The sequence below is a fragment of the Mycetomoellerius zeteki genome, unplaced genomic scaffold (assembly GCF_001594055.1).
Source record: "Mycetomoellerius zeteki isolate Tzet28-1 unplaced genomic scaffold, Tzet1.0 scaffold155, whole genome shotgun sequence".
Lineage (NCBI taxonomy): Eukaryota > Metazoa > Arthropoda > Insecta > Hymenoptera > Formicidae > Mycetomoellerius > Mycetomoellerius zeteki.
In genome coordinates this window covers 2,193,682-2,214,495 of record NW_017256500.1, presented here as the reverse complement: position 1 = coordinate 2,214,495, position 20,814 = coordinate 2,193,682, and the positions used below count along the sequence as shown (strand labels likewise).

Below are 20,814 nucleotides of genomic sequence, written 5' to 3'. Positions count from 1 at the left end.
AGTACGTAACTAACAATAAATAAGACCCTAGTGCGTATGGCTAACTTAGAATAATTCATTGCGTAAAATGAATTTATCTTTGGATTTAAATGCAGCGTCCATCTTATTGGCGTTGCGAAAAATGTTCGCAAGTTCAGCCTCCTTTTAAGAAGGAACCTTGTCTTCTTTTCTCTTTTTTTCTGTCTTTTCTTAATGCTTCACATCCCGCTACAACGGCGTTATAGTTGAGTCTGCTGAACGCGACCATTGAGACAGTTGAGGAACCGCAACCGCGCGTAACCTAATACTGCGCGTGAAAGGTGGATACAAACAATATTTCGGATTATCTTCCGATTCCTAATGCACTTTTCATGACACGATAATAATGCATTTGAGATAACTACGTTAATGCGTTCGCGAAATCATGGTGCATTCGCAATATTGATCACATCAAATCTTATATATGTATATTCAAATTGTTGCAATTTCCATATGTGTATATACAGGGTCCGCCAAAAGTCCCAAGCCGGCTGAATATTTCAGAAAATATGCATTTTTGAGAAAAATGTTTCAGACAAAAGTTATAGGATTTAAAAAGATCTATTCACTGATCACATCCGCTTGACTTTGGATGATGCCACCAAGATCAGGTCAAGGTCAAATTAATTTTTTTGAATGGAACACCCTATATTTGATGCCAGAATTTAATAGGTGTCAAGAGCTTTCTAAAACACTATAATAAAGTTATTTTTTATTAAGTACTTTTCGAGTTATAATGCTTAAAAGTTACAGTACACACCGCTGGTATTAGCATAATGTTGTTCAAGATCATGTCCTGGATAACATTCGTCAAGATCAAAGTCATTGGAGGTTGTACCTCTTATTTTCATTTTTGCACTAAGAATTCATTTTTACGTAAAGCCAAGCGGATGTGATCAGTGAATAGATCTTTTTAAAGATCCCTACAACTTTTGTCTGAAACATTTTTCTCAAAAATGTATATTTTCTGAAATATTCAGCCGGCCCGGGACTTTTGGCGGACCCTGTATATAATATACACACATGCTATCGCGCACATTTATAACTTTTTGGATACTCTTAAAATAAAATAAAACGTTCTTGCGCTGTTTTTTTAAATTTTGGCAACATAGTTTGATCCTTTTTAACTATATACCACAACTCTGACAATTTGTCTGAAATGCTTTGAGGAGAAAAATATCATTAAATATACTTGAAAAATCATGAAAAATTAATAAAATGCACAAGTATGTAGGATTATAATAAAAGCAAAAGAAATTTTTTCATAAAAAATAAATTTTCCAAGCAATATCGATCCGTTATTGCTTGTACAGATATTTTTGTTGTTTTACAGTTAAAAAAAATCAAATTATTGTAGATATTTACCAAAACATAAAAAAATTACAAGAATGTGTTTTATTTTACATTTAAGAAGGTTCGAGATTTTTAAACGTTAGTGTATATATACACATACACACACGCACACAATATAAAGGCATACGGGATCACGAAGAACGCGCTTCTCGTAACGAAGACTCGAGGCGTTACGAAGGAATTTATGTCAGAAGCGTAAATAGTTCAGATGCATTGATAAAAGAGGAAGATACATCATGTAACATTTATTTTTAAATCGTATCTCATCGACAAATTAAACTGAATGGAATGTGCAGCGCAGGTACTTTTCAATGATAAAGAAAATGTATGTCATGATAGCAAATAATATACTTCATCATAATCCATGGCGAATACTTATGCAAAAAATAGGTGAACCGCAAAACGAATCGAAAGGAATTTCTTGAACTATTCTTTAAATTTCTTCAAAATCGGGATATGATTTTGAAAACAAGCACTTCTATTTTTTTTTTATCTTCTTACATACATCCGAAGTTTTTATCGTACAAAATTAAGATTGTATAAAAAAGTAAGATTTAATCGAGAACGTTACTTTAAAATAATAAAAAAATTATTTGCATAAAATAAACTTCCTTCGTAAACTTCCTATTGATTCCTTCGTATCACCTACTTTTTGCGATGTAAGCAAACTTGTTGATAATTCTTGTTCTCATTGCAATGATAAAATTTTATATCGTAGCTGAAATAACATTTCGGCTACTGCTCACAAATGATTTCATCGGATAAACTTCAAGATACTACAGTGTTTTATACGAACACGTGCGACAAATTGATAAAGAGTATAAGGCACGATCGTGAACCTTAAACGGAGAATCGAAAAATCCGAACAATTTAAAGATATCTTCTGTATTCATGAACCATAAAAGAAAGTGGTGTGCGATCAGACATTAACGATAATTTTAATTTTCTAATAATCGTTAGAATGACTCTTGTTAACGGTAAACGGTTTGTTACATTACAATTCCGCTTTTTTTCCTACCCATAGTTTTCTGAGATTCAAAATAGTAATTGCTTAATATCTCGACAATTAATATCTCGAGTACAATTCTATACTTTACATTTACTTCCAATCCAATCTGTATCTGTTCACGCGATTTATATGTCTGATCGTGCCCCGCTTCTTTCCTACAGGATTGATCATTCGATTACTCATTATGGTTCACCCCCAACAACTTCGCCGCATCGTCTGCCGAGCTCAGAAGAACCTTGTCGAGCAAACCTTTCTCGCGTATACCCAACAAATTGGAGATCAGATCGTTATCTCCGTTCTCGCTGGGTACCTCCGCGACAGACGGCGGGGAAGGCAGCGAAGCGGGTGCGGCACCCTGGGGACCGTCGTTCGCCATTCTACCGGTGAGAGTGGCCATGTTATCATAGTGATTGTACCGCATCAGGGCGCAGGGTGCCGCATCCGCCGTTGCTACCGCAGCGACGGTCGGCAAGGAGATTCTATCCTGAGTGCGGGGCCTGCTGGTGTTGGTGGAGATCGGCGAGTGCTGTTGACTCCTTGGTGTTATCGTTGGTGGTTGCGCGGGCGAATTGTCCTCGTCGCCGCTGTTAGCTATGTACATGGCGGAGTCCACCGACTCATGCTTCTTACGGTGGCGTAGCATGCTGTGTTTGAGCGTGAATTTCCTGGTGCATATGTCGCATTCGAAGGGCCTCTCACCCGTGTGGGTCCTCATGTGACGCCGGAGATCCTCCGCGGACCAAAATCGTCTCAAGCAGAAAGCGCACACAACCTGGATGGAAGAGATACAAGAATGTTACTTTGATTGCATTATTATCGAGTGATGCAAACCAGTGAAAGCTTACAAAATGTATATTTGACATTATTTTTATTTGCTTTTTTTATGCGAATCATGTTCGTATTAATATAATTTTTCTAGAAATCTTTTTAGAATTTCGTTATACCTTATTACCTTTCTGTTGCTGTAATCAGGAAAACGGCCTTTCTTTTCTTCTCCGTCGCTGAGATGCTGATGCGACGCTAACATCTGATCTTCGTTTGCGTCTATATTCATGGACGCCATGTCGAGAGCGCCTTTGGCCTTCAACATATCATACGAACGACTATGACTGGCCTTGATGTGGTCCAGGCAGTCCTGGCGTTCCGAGAAACCGCTGTCGCATAGATAACATTTGAAGGGTACATCACCGGGACTCGGCGACAATCTTGGTGATTTGCGTGATCTGGTGGCATCATTTATCGAGGGTGACGCGGTGGAAGTCGGCTTCGCGACTGTGACGGCAGGCGACGTGTTCTCCATATTGTCGGACATGCTCGATGAACGGCTCTCGTAATCGCTCTGGTCATTTGGCGCGGGGCATTGAGGCGGACTGTTCTGTTGATCGCTAGATTCCGACCTAGACGCGTTCTTGCGATGCTTACTCGACCGATGCTTCTTCAGATTGCCCAACGTGGCGAACGTCGAACTTGGGCACTGATGACATTTGAACGGCCTCTCGGGCACATTCCTCATGGAGAACGTGTTGCTACCATTGCTGCTACTGCTGCTGCTAGCGACTACCTGGGCGTCCGGTGAAGATGAGTTCCTGACACGGCGCATCTTGTTCGCTTTCGCCTTGTGCTTTCTCAACAAATGGCGGTCGCAGTTGGACTTGGTAGTGAAATGATGCGAGCAGTGGATGCACTGATACGGCTTCTGGCCGGTGTGGGTGAGAATGTGTCGTCTCAGCGACGAAGTCCATGGAAATTGACGGTCACAATACGGACATGAAACGCGGTTCGGTGCCATTGAGTACGCGGACTTCTTCTTCTTTTTCTTCTTTTTATTTGGCGAGGAATCATTCCCGGAGTTCAAGGAATTCATGGAATCAGATTTCTCACTGCCGGAGTTATTACCGCTAGTCGATGCAACGGGGCCCTCCTCGTCACTTAAATATTGCGGTTGAAATTGTTGATATTGCTGCGATGCATTGTCTAAGAGCTTTGAGACACTAGCGAGGTCAGGTCCATCTTCGGGTTTTCCTTGTTCCTTTTCAGTGGATTGTATCATTTCTTCAGCGCGTATTGACTTGCTTTCAGCTGCGGATTCTTCCAGATCAGCGCCATCGATGTTATTCCGTGTGGTCTGTTCACCGTGGATTTCTTCCGAGGTTTCCTCCGCGGACTCGGCCGCTTCCGTTTTTACAAGGATATCTTTAACACCATCGTTGTTTTCCAACTGATCTCTCAACAAACTCATGCTAGGCTCGCGTTGAGTTTGCGACTCCTGAACATCCCGATCGGCCGGCTCTTCATCTATCACCATTTCGTCATCTGAATCATTGTCATCTATTTTATTGGCCTTCAGCTGTTGCGCCAAAATCGCGTATTTTACTTGATCCGAAATAGGGTGTGTGTCGTAGTCCGTCGATGTGACCCCCGGCGTGTCGACGTTCGGAAGAATGCTTGAATATGATTGAACTACTTGCGAGGTCGATGGACCAGTATTCTGTATCATACTTGGATGACTTGCGGGCGGTCGGCCTCTAGTTGAATGTCCACCGCGAGGTCTTTGGCTCCAATACTGTGGATGCTGTTGCTTGATATGCCGTTCCATGTTACTCCTTAACGTGAATCTCGCCGTGCAATGCTCACAAGTAAAAGGTCTTTCGGTACGATATCTACGTTGCTTTTGCTTGGGGATTAACACTCCGTTCTTGAGTACCATCTTCACGGGATCGTTCGACGGGATAACATCTGTTTTTTCGCGGCTCGGCGTGGTCTGATTAGTAATCTGCGTATTTATCAAGTTTGCATAAGCATTTTGCTCACTCGAAGGTTGCGGAGTGTCTCTTGTTTGCGGATACGCTGCGTAACTGGTGCTAGGCAGTGACGGATCCACTGAAAGTGTGCCGCCACCAGTGAGCTGCAAACCTCTAACCAGCTCCTTTTGCAGCCTGCCCTTTGTTAATTCCTGGTTAAACATGTGAGGACTGAGGAAATATGGCGGTATCATGGCCGCACCGGTTAATGTTCCGAAATTGCGATAAATAGTATTCGCATAAAGAGTTTCCAGCGACGTCGTCGGTGAGCTCTCGCGTGCTCTGTTCAATAGGGCTTGAGTCAGCAGCAATGCTGGATTCGTAGCGTACAATTCCTGTTGATTGCTCTTAAACCGCTTCTCCTCCTGCGAACCGGAATCCTCGTTTTCCTTCTTTCGCTTTCTGCTCAGATCTAACACATCCATGGACAGATCCAACGGACCGTCCTCCCCCGAGCTCAACCCAGAGCTTGTCGAGGGCTTCGTCAGGTTCATCGGACTAGCTTGAATTCTTTGGTGTGTATCCGTTTTGGTATCACTGACTAGAGACACGCTGCCGTCCGACGATCCCGACTCGACGTCATCGTCGATCTTCGAGTAATTAGATTTCAAATCGTGAGACAGGTTTATTTCGTCGGCGTTTCTTTTGACAAGATTGAGAGCCTGTATCTTCACTCTGGTGAACGCGTCCGACTTATCATAGTGATTCATCAGTATCTCGGGGCGAATATTCGATGGTCCAGGATTACAATCTATCGCTATAGACGGATAATGTATTTGTTGTTGAGAAGTCTCTTCGCGTTCATTCGGATAAATAAGCGTCTTTCGCACATCTTCTCTGATGACTCTGGGCGAGCTTCTTTCGATGTTCTCATTTGTCGAATCCTCATTCGGATGATAGATTAGTGCATTCTTAACGTCTTCCTTGCTGATCATCCCGTGACGATTCTTCACGTGCCTTTCACAATTCGCTTTGGTGGTGAACGCATAATTGCAGAGAGAGCACTCGAACGGCCTGTCACCGTTATGCGATCTCAGATGCTTCATCAGAGCTCCCTTGTCAGTGCTGCTATATGGACACATATTGCATGGATATGACATACCCGGTTCCACGTTCATATGAGCGCGATTATGTCCCTTCAATGCTCGCAAATTGGGAAATACAGATGTGCATAGTCTACATGGGAACTCGCCCTTCAGTTTCATCTTCCGGAATTCCGCGGTGAAAGCATCTTGCGCCTCTTCTTCATTGTATTCGGACGAACAGGTGCCTGAGGAGCCTGAAGAGCCAATATTCGAATTGAATTTGATGTTATTCTCGGGCGTGCTAGCATCCGATCGAGGAAAGGTCTGCAGTCCATTCAGACTAACAGATAGAATGCTCGGAATATCCGCTAGATCCTTAGTTTCTTTCGGTTCCCTGATTTCGCTTGGTTCTCGTGGCTCCTTCGTCTCATGCGCCATAGACTTGTTCTGTAGATCCAACACAGCGAAGAAGATCTCGCGCTTCGTCTTGGGATCATCGGGCTGGGAGCTCGAATCGTCCAGTTCTGTCTCGAGATTATTGTTAGTACTGATATCATTGTTATTATTGTTGTCATTGCTGTTTCTTTTGTTCTTGTAGGGACCCTTGCATTCTTTCTCATGGGCCTGCTGGGCTTGTCTGCAGGGAAACGCGTGCAAGCACTTCATGCACTGGAACCTATTGGCCTCGCCAGAGGCCGGCCGGTGCAGTTCACGCTCGCACATCGCCCGAGCGATCGTCGGAAATTTGATGGACGAAAAATCGATAAACGTCAGATCCCTGAAACCGTCCACAGTGTTGCGCAGGCTACGGCTGTTATTGCCTTCTGGATTCTTCTTATAGTGTCTCATTGAACGATGAAGGTTCAGCGCGCGATGATTTTTGAACGACTGGTTGCAGGTCTCGCATGTAGCTGGAGAACCCGGATGCACTCGCTCCATATGAGACTCCAAAATCGCACTGCTTGCGAAATCCTGACTGCAGAGCGAACAACCAAAGGTTTTTTGTTCATCCTCTGGCCGACACCTGATCGACATCTTGGTGTTGTTCAAGAGGATCTTATGCCTCCTCTGGTCCTCCGTGTCACTGATGTTCTCGTCCACGCACTTCCGTTTGTTTCCGCGGTTGTTGCTGGGCGACGGTTGCTGTCGATCGTCAATCAGGTCCGGTGAATTGTGCCTAGCTATCTCATTGTTGTTGTACTCGTCTTGGCTCGTCCCCGCCGGGCTCTCTGAACCGCCGCTGCCTTCAGAGTCCGTGCAGCTGTTCGGCGACACCATCCGATGAGTACACCTAACGTGCCGGTTCATGTTGCCATTCGTCGTGAACGACATATCGCAATGTTTGCACTTGAACGGTCGTTCGCCTGAGTGCACCAGTACGTGCCGGTCCAGCGAGCTCGCCGAACTGAGTACCTTATTACATACGCTGCAACTGTAGTCCTCTTCGCCGCTGCAGTCTGTGCTGCGAGGTGAATTGTGGCCTCGTAGATGATTCGTTAGTTCGTGGGAACTGGAAAATACCGACGGACACGTTGGGCATGGATGCGCGCCATTCTCCGACAGCTCAACCTACATTTTTCGGAGAAAAATATGCAATCTTTTTTAAAAATACATGCAATAATCGTTACGTAAAAACATCATTATTAACAATACGAGAATGTATTTTTATTTACGTTAATAATTTGCCTTTTTTTAATTCTGATAAAATTAATCGTTTCAAATTAATAATTTATTATTATTAATTTAACAGATTTTATGTTCCAAATGGTCCACTCAATTTTTTGTGTTAATTCAACACAAGATGACTATGTTAGACAAAATAACACAAATATTACGTAAAAAAATTAATACATAAAATGTAACACTGACATAATTTATAAGCATTATAGAAGCACATTTTTTCAATAAAATTAACACTTATGTTATGTTAAATTAACATGTATTTATCATTTACGTGTTAAAACACATTATTTTTATGTTATTTGTTCACTTACTCATAAATTGTATTATTTGGCATCATTGAATATTAATTTAACACAAAATATTAAAATAACAAAATCACATTATGTTAAATTGATACTCGAATATGTTCAAAATTCAACAAATTTTAATAAGGACCGTTTATAATACAGATACAAAATATTTTTTACTATATATTAAGTTTTTTTACTAAATTTTAAAGTTTTTTTTCAATTTATTAGCAATATATCAAATATCTAATAATCTAATAAACTTTGTATTGAAATAGGATATAAAATATTTACACTTGATGATGGTGATGCAGCATCAATTTGCGTTTCGTTTTCCTGGCTGGATCCATTCTCGGGTCCAGTCACTGTAACACATAAAATGTAATTTAATTTAAAATAGATCAAAATATTAAATGTAAAAATAATTAAACACATAGAATATGAAGAATAAGTTTTTAATAAATGATAATTAACTATCATAAATATAATTAACTATCGTAAATAGCCAATTTACTTTTATTGTTCGACTGAAAATCAAACGTTTAATGTGGATAGTCGAGAAAACTGAGCTTCATATTATGATTTCTCATTCATTCCTCAGACAGAGATTTCAGGAAGACCGGAAAAACCCGCAGAGCGAGCGTGACTTCTCTGGACCACAAATCTGCTGACGAAACAGGAAAACCGAGTCATTTCGGACATAATGAAAAAGTAGCGGATTTATCAATTCAAGCTAAAAATAAAGGAGCATGTGTGTAAAATTATCGCAAGAATATTATTCCCTTTAAATAAATTTATATTGCGGTTCGCATAATCGACTCTGTATTTCGTCATTTACATTTATCTTTCTTTTCTCAAAGTGATGCTTAGTTTGCATCGATTTACACAAATAAAGGTCTGGAAAAAACGCTACAGTGCAATAGACATACAGGAAATGCAGTTATCGCTACAACTTTGAAGAATCTTTTTATCACAGAGAAATTTGTGCAACTATCTAAATTGCGAATGTATGCGACGGCATAAATCATCATATGGCAATTTTTCAAAAAGATTACTGAAAAATGTCTGCAATGACGAGAAAGTTACGTTTCGGGAAAGCGAAGTTTTGTTGCTGCCTTTATGACACAACTCAAAATTTCGTCCGCGGTATAGTGATTTAAAATGTATGTCAGAATATATATCACGCTAACTGATGCGCACCGGCCTTAAAACCGCGGATAAACAGGAGCCACCGCCGGATCCGTCGGTGTTACGTCTCCGGTTTAGCCTGGGTAAGGAACTGTGTCAGCGACAGGACAGGACACAAATCTGACTAAGTATTCCGGAAGCTGATACCCAGACCGAACCGCAGATGGAGCCGAGACAATAACATTTATCAACGTTCTCGTCCGACGTTTTAACCGCATTCGACGGTCTCCATTCTTTATTTACACGCGTATGGACAACGCAGCGAGCATCTTAAGAAACTAGCAATCAGGCTGAGAATGCAAAAGGTGCGATAAAACTAATATTTAAGTTATTGAATTCTCTTATGAAGAGGAAAAATATTTATACTCAAAGTTCACTCTTGAAAGAATTTTTGTCTAAAATCATTTTTGTTCACGTGATGAATTATGAGAGCGGTCATGACTAATCTCATGACAAGATATATTTTGATATCAAGTGCGCGCGCGCTTTTCAGTGTCTATTTCTTAATTTGGAGGACTTTAATTTTTTTCATACAAATAGATAATGTTATAATATAATAGGACGGAGTGGAACGAAACTGTTAAACTGTGACAAGATAATTGAATAATAGTAGGGACAAATTTTATCTTATTTAACTTATTACTCCTTCAAAAAGAAATTGTTAAATTCTAAAGTAATCAAAAATGCATTTTAAGATTCTAACAAATTCTCTTATAATCATGACTTACAATTATAAAAGTCCACAATGCTTGCAAAGTTTAAATCGTATTTTTAAATTAATGTATTGTTCTTTGAGAAGTTATAGTACCTTGAAAGCTCCGATTAACTTCTAATTAATAATCGAGTTTGATAGAGAAAGATGAGTTTTTCTCTAATTCAACTTAGACACTCCTACATAAATTATTTTCTCAGTAGAATTTCTTGAAAACAATATCTCAGTCTCGAATATAGATGAATTTCGAACACAATGACTCATGCGCGTGTTTCTGTGAACAGTTAGAAAGAATGAATGAAGCAATAATAAGATATCTTCCAAAATACGATTCACTGATTGACAGTTTATTTAGAGATATATATTTAGAGATTAAACATTTCTTGACACTACATTTCATACGAAATCTCAGTTTATACATCATCTAAAAAATACCGAAAGTAATTTTCTGTAAACAAGAGATGAAACTAAATCGTTGTTTCTTTTTTTACGAACAATCGCAAAATAAGGTAAAGAAAATCAAGAAATTACCAAAAGTGTCAGGATAAATAAACATCAGAAGAAACGAAGTGATAAATGATGTAAGATTTCGAAAGAATTTACAAAGACAAAGATAAGGTAAATAAGATTTTTGTACCAAATCTGTTTAGATTTAAACTAAAATTTATAAATGGAAAAATTATGCTGTAAAAAAGAATTTTCACATCTCTTGTTTTTAAATTAATAAATAAATATAAAATTTTCAAAATTTTACTAAAAGATGAACAACAGCGAGTACATAAAATCGAAACCTTTAACTACAATCCACTGAGTATATTTAAAAAACTTATTATCTATATTTTTTTTTTTAATAAAGACTTTCTTATTATGTTATTAATTATCCACCTTTTATGTACAAATGCGTATGTTTATTCTCTAATAAAAGACAATGCAAAAACATAAATATATATGTGTATTTTGCAATATTAGATGGATCGTATTAAACATAATACTAAATAATCTTTAATACTCGAAGGATGCAATACATTTTGCATTCGCGCGTTTTCCAGAATTATTTCACAATCGATATAGAGAACAAGCATAAGTTTATTCGTACGTTAGAATTTCAATTGGAACAATAATATAAATTTTTATGGACTGGTTTTTCAGCTCTGTCAATTTAATGTCATTATTACGATTGCTAAACTTATGTTTAAAAAATATAAACACTTTACAATTATGTATTATAATGTATCAAACGTTGTAATAATTTATCTTTCGTTTGTGTGTATGTGTGAGACCACATACCGCACCCTAAATCTTTTTATTAACGCCTTTTTATTAACTATATATACTGGTTGCTCGTCAATTGGACGACTATAACCGGTCGCTGAGTGGTCCCAAATGAACCTGCTCGACAGCCATCCATATAACGTACCTGTTGGCAGGTGAACTTTATTCATGCGCGTAAATCATGCGCGCGCGTGCATTCTAGTCAAGTGTGGAGAAACAAATCCGATCAACTCTGTCCTGCGGTTTAACGCATGCCTGATCGTTAATGACTCTTCACCTCTCGCCACTAAGCCTAACTGCTTTTAATTGAGCAGCCACTGAAGTGCACGCACGTGTTATCATTATGTTTTATTATATCATGTTTTCTCACAAAAAAATAAAGTTCTTTAAGTAAGAATTGGAACATCGGCCCTCAATAGAGAACGTTATAAATTCTACAGGGAAATGATAATCTATACAGTACGTGAAAAAGATTATTAAATATATATATATATTATTTACAAATATTACCTTAAAATAATTATTATGAAAAAACATGATTTAATCTCATATGAAAAACAAAAAGTCATTTCACTAGTTTCCTAATTCTTACTCTAAAAACTCTAAAATTAAAATTTGTAAGTATAATGTATAGTAAAAGTAATCAAGTGTATAAAATTGAAACAATTATTTAAATGAATTAATTTCAGAAATGATAATTGCGTGCCGATATGGTTGTCGGACTTTCAACGCAATCAAATCTGAAAATATTAATAATCCCCCCAAATTTCCCAACTTAAGAGATCCGGGTTCGACTCCCGGCCGAGGCATTATTTTTCGCAATAAGTTTATTACAGTTTTTAAGTTGGGAAATTTGGAGGGATTATTAATATTTTCAGATTTGATTGCGTTGAAAGTCCAACAACCATATCGGCACGCAATTATCATTTCTGAAATTAATTCATTTAAATGAATTTACAATAGTTCAACATCTTAACGTTCTGACCGTTATGGCGCTTCTTAATTTAAAGCATTATGTTTAACATTAGCGGTCTTTCAATCTTATTATTGAAACAATTATATTTTTGCAATATTTTGGGTGACTTTACAATACCGACAAGAAAATTAAAACGAGATCTTTTTTCATTATAACCTTACGATCATCTATCAGAGATATATCATGCGAACGCACAGCTAAGAGAATGTCGCTCGAATCAATGACGAGAAACGCATCGCAAGAATAGAAATCGGTTTTCTTGGTTCATGGAACGTCGTAACGATTAGTCTCCCGTCACATCGCGATCGTTAGAAATGGAAAGCACAAGGGGGAAAGATTTCCAATTGCGAGACCACACCAAATTTCACTGAGGCAATTCCTCCGAGGTAACGTATCCGAGAAATATTTAGAAAACAAGTGGGGGGTACTGTAATTAAACAATAAGATTACAAAATCAAGTTACCCGAATACGTTAAATAAGTTTTTAGATCTGGACCTTTCAAGAAATGTTCGCTTCTCTCTTTTTACTTTTGATTTTCCTTAATTCTCATAAAAACGCATTGAATATCATGCGAAATAATGTTATAACATCTTCATAACAGATGTACGTAATAAAAAAATATAGAAATAATGCAAAACTTTGCGAAAATAGAATCAAATGATGAAATTAAATGCGCTTTGAACTGAATAACATGTATAGATAACATCACGAATATCTTACACGTGGATTTTTGCGCAAGAGATGAAGCAAGAAGAAACAAATAATCGATCGTTAACAAAATTGCAATCCGTCACAAATGTACAAACGCAAAACTTTCCTAACAATTGTATTAAATTGCCATTATAAAAATCCATTAAATTTGTATGCTTTTTATACGCTTTTTTAGTATAATTATAAAAATATATAAAACGCATTCCATATTTATATTTGTTTTATGCGTGTCATTAATGAAACATCGCGTGCTTCATATCACCTTTCTCGGCTCGATATCGAAAATTAAGAGAGAAAGTAGGAAACATACAAAATATTGTATAATTACGAACAGACAATAGACAATATGAGACTAATATACGTAGGTATACACACACAGCTCCAAAACAGAGCATTTAAAAATTGATTACTGAAGATCATCAACAATTAATTCTTAATATTTGTGACTTGTACAAAAATATGGAAAATCCAGCAGAGGGTGCATGGGCGAATCGTCGAAGGGATCAACTCGAAGGGCGAGTCCCGTAATCGCCGCAGTTTCAAGGGATTCGCGGACGAACCGGAGGACCAGAACGCCACGCCTATATCTGCATTGCACCCTCGCGGGACCTCGCCGGGGGAACCTTGAGGGAAAAAGGGAGCAGTGTCATGTCCGCTCGGGGGCGTACATGCGCATTTCCGTTCGCTCGCTTGGGAACCGCCACCTACGAATCATAGGATGCTGCGCTGAAGCAGCTACGCTAGCTGGGCAGAGTAAGAGAGTGGGGAGAGAGAGACCAACGACTCGGCGTCGTACCGCGCCGCCATTGGCCACCTCTCATCTTTCCCGGAGCCTTTTTTATCTCCTTCCTCCCCCTCCGCCGCCACCATCGCCGCCCGCCACATTACGTCCCCTCCATCCCGCTTAACCCCCTCCACCAGGCCAGCACTCCTCTTTATCTCGCTCGCGCTCGCCTCTTCGCTTATCTCGCCCCTTTATCACGTTAACTCGGACATACCCTCCGCTCTTTCTTGCACTCTTATCTCGCTCGGACGTGCTCTCCGCTCCTTCTTTCTCCCCTAGCTCCCTCATTCCTTCCCCTATCCTTCCGTTCGAGTCTTTTTCCCTCTCTTTCTCTTTCTCTCCGTTTCACATTTTCTCTCTCATTGCCGACATCCGTTCGTCGATGCCGTCTGACGATCACGCTACGCGTTTTTCTACTCTTCGCCTTCCTTCCTGCCGCAGATTCACTACTGCACGCCTCGTCCTTTTCTCCTTCTAGCCCTCTATCCCTCCTCACCTCTTCCCACCCCGTCCTCGTAACCCTGCTGTCTCATACCTGTCCCCCTTTTTACCTCCCTATCATTTTTCTCTCTTTCTCTCCCTGTTCTGACGGCAGCGCCTTCTTCCCTCTTTGTCATCTTCCCCTCCCTCTGTCCAGTTCTCCCTCATCATCCCCGCTTCTTCCACGCTCGGATACACCCACGCACCACGCAGGAGAAACAAAGATGGCGGTCGACTAGTGTGTTTCGAGAAGTCGTCTCTCTACAACCTTGAATTTACTCATCCGTGAAAACTCACCGGAGCAACCCTTCGCACGTACCTACCTGCGAGCGACTCCGGTTGACGCATGAGTCTACCTGCTCACCCCTCTCTATCCTTTTTTTCGTTCATCCTATTTTCTATCAGTCTCATATACAAAGACAAGCGTGATCGGTCTTGACACGCCTTTTTCGAAGGAAACAATACGATTGTAAGAAGTAGATTATTCCTCAAACAGACATTAAATATGGAATTTTAATCTTTTTCATGAAAAATAAATGTCGGTTGAACGAGCGAAATGTGTTTTTGGAGACTGGCGATTCTCTATTCTGAAATATTTTGCTTAAATTCCTTTCATTTTAAAATTTGTGTCACATTATTTTTTTTTATTAAATTCAGTCAATTTTATTTAAGTGGGCAACAAACTATTAAACGTAAGAAATTGTTCTATTCTGATATTATATAACGCAATGACATTAGTAGCGCTAATGTTGTATTTGTTTAATATCCTTTCTAAAACTTACTTTAGTGGTAGATTATATATATAAGTAATATAGATAAACCTAATTAAATTTACTTTTTAAAAGAAGTAAATAAATTTGATATGCAATAATTATAACTAATTGTAAAACAAAATAGGTTTTTTGATAAGTCAAGGAAATATTTGAAACAAAATTAGTTGATTAGTAGACATATTATCTTTATTAATTTTTGCATTGACGCACATTGTAAATTTGCGAAAATAGAAAGAATTAATCTTAAAAACAGCAAGGTTTTTTAACTGCAGTGGATTACAAATAATATTTTTAACGAAACTATTATTGTGTTTAAATTTATATTCTGATATCCCCGAATTGTGCAGCTTTTGTAATTTGTTTTAACTTTAAACGATTCTTGGAAAGATTTAACAATTAAAATAATCCAAACTTCGAGTTTTCTTAAATTCGAATTTTTTAGAGCCGTTAGACCACATAAATCATGATGGTTCCAATTTTATTGCCATTATTTACGAATTTAAGAATAGATCTAATATTTTTAAATTTGAATCTATTAAAATCATTAAGCCACGTAAATTATATAATGATTCAAATCTCTAAAGATTATAAATTGAATAAAAATTTGCAACATTAGGATTTACACGGTCTAATAATTCTAAAAGACTTGAATTTAAGAATAAAACTCAAAGTTTACGTTATTTTAACTTTTAAATCTTTTTGAAAAATACTAAGGATCGCTTAAAATTAAAATAAATTACAGAAATTTTTCACAATTTGCAAGTATCAAAATGTTAAATTTGAATACAAAGAGAGTTTCGTTGAAAATATTCGTGACATTGCATCATATTAAATCGTATATTTTTTAGTGTGTACAACTTCATTATGATCATAATACTGATATAATTTTTACATATTTATATGTATCAGTTATTAATCTTGTTGATATTTTCAAATTTCTGTTTTAGAATACTAAAATATAAGTCGAATAATTTAATCTTAAGAAAAATTTAAAATTAAAAAAAAAAATTTTATATCAATATATGTAATAGTTAAAGAAAAATAAAAAACATTTTTGATCTTCGTTTTCGGTTTTAGATACTCCAGAGAAATTATACGACGAACAATAGGCATATTGGTATACAACAGAGAAAACGAAACGTCCTTTGCCGAAAAATTTACTACCGCGGGTCATTAATTTCACGATCGACCGAGGGTGAACGGTTTGAGGTGCCGCGAAGGATGTCACGCAAAGTACCCTCGTATACGTGGCCCAACCGAGTGTTTCCGCATGTACCTCGACGCGGTTGTCATACCTACCTACCTACCGCCCCACGCCACATCTATAGATTGCTACTGTAATAAGACCTATGCAAATCCTAGACCGACTTTAGACGCCTTGGGGGGTACGGAATAGGAAAGCGATGATAGGTGTGGTTGGTGGACGTCTAATCTTTAACCGCGAATGGAGATCGATCATCATCCGCGTTGAGTTTTTCGCTAAAACGTAGCTTACTTTCTTTGGAAGAAACTAATGTCGCAAACAATAATCTAATGATTTCGAGCGAGGGATGGACCGTTGGATTCATCAATAAATGCTCGAGATATAATATAAATCAGAGAATTACGAAAATAATAAATTCTTATATAAATTCCTATTATATTAAGCTGTTAATTCAAAAAATAAGGATATTTTACACATTCATGCGTAAAATATTCTTATTATTGCAAATTATTATTATTATTATTATACATTATTGTATTATTATTAATTTTATTACGTAAATTATAAGATTCACAATCTTACGATTTCATTTATGATCGCAATACTGATGTAATTCTTAAATTATATCAATATTACGCGATCATAAATAAAATAATCAAAATATTAATAGCATTCGTTACACGTACAAAATTATTTAATCTCGAATCTCAATCTTTAATAATAATCATTAATTTATCACTCATTTTCGATCAATTTTTAAGAATGAAAATTGGAGCATAACGCAATCAAACTTTTTCTACTCAGTCTATAAGAGAGCTTCTCGTTATTTCCATCGAATATGATAAATTGCATAGTCCTAGTTTATGGCGCTGTTCCAAGAAGGATCCACAATTGCTCCATATTTACGGCGCATAAAATAAAGCCCTATTTCTTGCACAAAGCAAGACATATTTGTTAATTAAATCAATTCATTTGCAACGTGTAAAATCGAGGGCTACTTTTTATCATCACCATCATTTCAAAATATCTTTTCATAAATAACGATATAATTTTACTAAGCATCATAAATTAAGATTATCATAATAAAACAATTATTTTCTAAATTAATATAAAACATAAAAAAGAAATAAATAATGAATCTCGTTTATTGTTATTATAAAAAAGAAATGTTGAAGATCTATCTAAAAATGTTTCAAAATGTAATACACATTAATATTTAATACAAATTATGGAAAAAATTAAGCGGAAGGATATATAATTAAATCATTCATCTCAAACGAATTACAATTTCTTTATCAACGTAACAATTATATTTTTGATCGAATGATTTGAGGAAGATATATATTGTGAGTGTTTTATTCCAACAAACTTGATTTATGCATACGTATCCGAGATATTCGTTTACTGCAATTTTCAATTTATTACGAAAAAAGAGCTTTCCGGGAGTTAATAAACGCGTGCACTTTCTTGTCAAATATAAACATCGCTAATTAATCTATCTCACTACCGAAGGGCTCCCCTTTGCTGGGGTGAAAAAGGGAGCGGTTGATTTTCCGCACCACACCCTAATCCAGGCTTCATGCTCGTATAATCCTTGTGCTGTGTCAGGAAGAATGAATCTTTTTTTTCTGGATAATATTCATCCGTGCGTGTAATACGGTCCAAAAATATTTAATTTTAACTCGGTAATGACGACATGTATGTTTTATCAAAGACATTCAATATAAAGAATTTAATAATTAAAAAGAAATACGAAAAAAATAAGATCTTTATAACTTTACCCTTTATAACTTTATAACCTTTACCCGGGTTCACAAGTCGATTTAAAATCGATTAATTTTTAGGATTGTTGATTTGATACCTACTAGATTTTTTATTGATCTTCGAAGAAGAAAATGTAGTCGATATCAAATCAAACAGTCCGAAAAATCAATTGATATCGATTTGATTTCGACTTATAAACCAAGGTATTCGAGTAATTTTAATGGCAACAAACTATTACTGACGAATAAATAACACGATTGACATTATTGACTGCTTTGAGACAAAATCTAACATATTATAATCAGTTAAATTTTCTAAAGTGATTTGTATAATACCGTTCAAAAAATTACGTTAAAATTCTAATTATTTTGTTGAATTTTAGCGCAAAAATCACAACGATATCAAACATTCCATAATTTTACAATGGTATTTTTTGTTATTATAATTGTAACATTCATTTTTTAATCAGAATTTTAAAAAGTCATCGGAGAAAATGTTATAAATCTTTATATTTTTTTTAAATTAGAAGAATATCGCATTGTGTGTATCTTCATTACTACAGCAGAAGCGTGAGTAAACTTTTTAGAAATCGTCATATTTCAAAATATGTTTCATATACCTAAAATATTTTATTTATTAATCATCGTGGGAATTTTTATCTGCGTTTGTGATAACATTAAGGAGGCAGAATTAAGGATCGCTTGGACCCTTACGAGAGCATCTTGACACCGTATGTATACACAGATAAGAAAGAAGTATAAAAGGGTCCTTATCTTCTTAGAATTCGGACTACCATTCACCGGTCCTACCAACACACGATTGGAATTTCGACACGTCACCCGTCGCAACATGTAGATCCACTATAACCTCTGACATTTACCCCTTCTGCCATTATCACCGAGAGCATCGATGAGACGTGCCGCTTGTGACGATCGATCGATAAATCATTCGTGGAAAAAGGGGATGGCCGAATATCAGTTAATTTGCACAGAGAAGTACAGAGAATATTTATGTATTTCATGCTCCCTTCCCCTTTTTTCCAGTTTCGAACGGTTTCTTAGTACTGACGAATAATCTTTGGATTTCGTACTTTCGATATTTCTCTCAGACCCGAGATAAACTCAAAAAGCTCGAATTAAAGGAAAGATATATTTAAGATAAATTTGTTTATCTTGCAAAAAGAAGCTTGCTCTTTTTAATTGATCATCTTTTCTCTTTTTATTTCCAACGGCTGAAAGGAACAGACGTTAAAATGTCACATCTGAATTTCGGTAGGAACAGGATGAAGGTAATTAAATTAAACAAACGCGAGTTTGCTACAAAGATCGAAACCACGCATGCGATGATTGGGAACCATTCATGCGATACTTTGCGTCATCAATAAAATTGATATAATCTGGTATTAATTTTCTGTCTGATATAATCTCGTTATCGTAAACGTTCGCGGAATCTCTTAACTTACAACTCGTTCTCAAGATCAGCCACGAGGAGAACAGGTGTGAGACGCGACTCTGCATCTGCTATTATAAAATTTCTCGTGACGGTGATATGTAGACGGGTACACGTGTAAATATAAAGAATAACACGTCACTTTTCAGACAAAGTGGGATGTCGACAAGAAAAGTTTATCTTAAAAAAAGGAAATCGACTGTGTATCTGCGAAAATTTCATACGACGATGATACGTAGGCGCGTATACGTTTGCATATCATCCAAGGACCACACGAAGCCAAGAGAACGTAAAAATGACTTCATTTGGACATCACGAAAGTCAAAATAATGATTTTTGGTTACAAAATTTGACTGTTTGTTGACGTTAAGAATAAAAATAAAATCATTTTGATTTTGTATTGGCTTTTATGTATTCCTTGGGTGCGCATAAAAAGTGATACGTCACTTTTCAGACAAGGATATCGAGAAGAAAAGCTTATTTACAAAAAAGAACGTGATGAATCTTTCGATCAACTCCCAGCGCGCAAACCATATGATTTCTTCACCAAAAAAGTTAAATTATATGGTGATGACGCAAAATGACGTAGACAGAATGATAAATACTAAACACGACTACAGATGCGAAATCGAAGTAGGTATTTATCGGAGTATCATATCCGATTCAAGGTCCTCCCGACTTCGACGAACATACCTTTCTTCGAATAGTCCATGATGCTGAGCCGGAGTCCGCGAGACGGCAGGCGACGTTTCGGTCGACAGCCGAGAGATCACACCGTCGTGGGAGATACGAACTCCAGCATCCGCGTAACTGATTAGCACTTTAACACCAGTCCGCGTCCACTCCCGATTCGGGAGTACGTCAACCGCGAGTGCGACGCACCACAGTACACTCCGATCCCGAGTTCCAGACACCGATTTCGCGGTCGCACTCTACCGAATTATCCGCTGTCGCTCCGATAATGGAAATCCGATACCAATACACCCGCAATGTCGCGCATCGTGCAAGGTATGATCCGCAAGAAGCGTCACACCCCGTCGATCACTCCGTATATCGCTCCTCTCGCACTGATAAGAGACCCACGGCGCAGCGAGATGCTTTGACGATCGATCCAAGTGGCCGTGTACTTCGGATGTCTTCACCTTCTCAATTCCGTTCGTTACCGCTCGACGCTCAACAGCGCACTGAGCGCGTGTACCGCTCGTGGTCGAGTCGACGTCTGGGCGCGCACGGTGATCCCGAAACGAGAGGAGCCCTCGCGATTCTCAGGAGAGGAAGAAGCGGGGGCGGCGACGGCGCGGCGGCAGGGTAGGATCGAAGAGGG

At 37.7% G+C, this 20,814-nt stretch overlaps 1 protein-coding gene across 2 annotated transcripts; it reads right to left on the bottom strand.

Moving 5' to 3' along the window:
• Positions 1 to 1,988: 1,988 nt before the first annotated feature.
• Positions 1,989 to 20,694, bottom strand: LOC108720816 (ras-responsive element-binding protein 1). 2 transcript variants are annotated; one of them, XM_018445024.1, is made up of 4 exons: positions 20,184 to 20,694; positions 8,471 to 8,541; positions 3,333 to 7,775; positions 1,989 to 3,152 (listed from the first exon to the last, which is right to left on the bottom strand). In XM_018445024.1, exons 1-4 carry the CDS (start codon positions 20,200 to 20,202, stop codon positions 2,556 to 2,558), a joined length of 5,130 nt encoding a protein of 1,709 aa, XP_018300526.1. In that variant the 5' UTR covers positions 20,203 to 20,694; the 3' UTR covers positions 1,989 to 2,555. The 2 variants fall into 2 exon arrangements, with proteins under 2 accessions (XP_018300526.1, XP_018300527.1); XM_018445025.1 differs by having other exon boundaries at positions 3,045 to 3,152; positions 3,325 to 7,775.
• Between the last annotated feature and the right edge of the window lie 120 nt (positions 20,695 to 20,814).

Bases quoted from the DNA above. Each gene is read 5' to 3' on its own strand.
- LOC108720816 (XM_018445024.1), bottom strand. The intron at 7,776-8,470 runs GTAAATATTTTA...CGAAAAATGTAG, and splicing joins CTGCATCACCATCATCAAGT to GTTGAGCTGTCGGAGAATGG. The intron at 3,153-3,332 runs GTAATAAGGTAT...TCTTCCATCCAG, and splicing joins CTGATTACAGCAACAGAAAG to GTTGTGTGCGCTTTCTGCTT.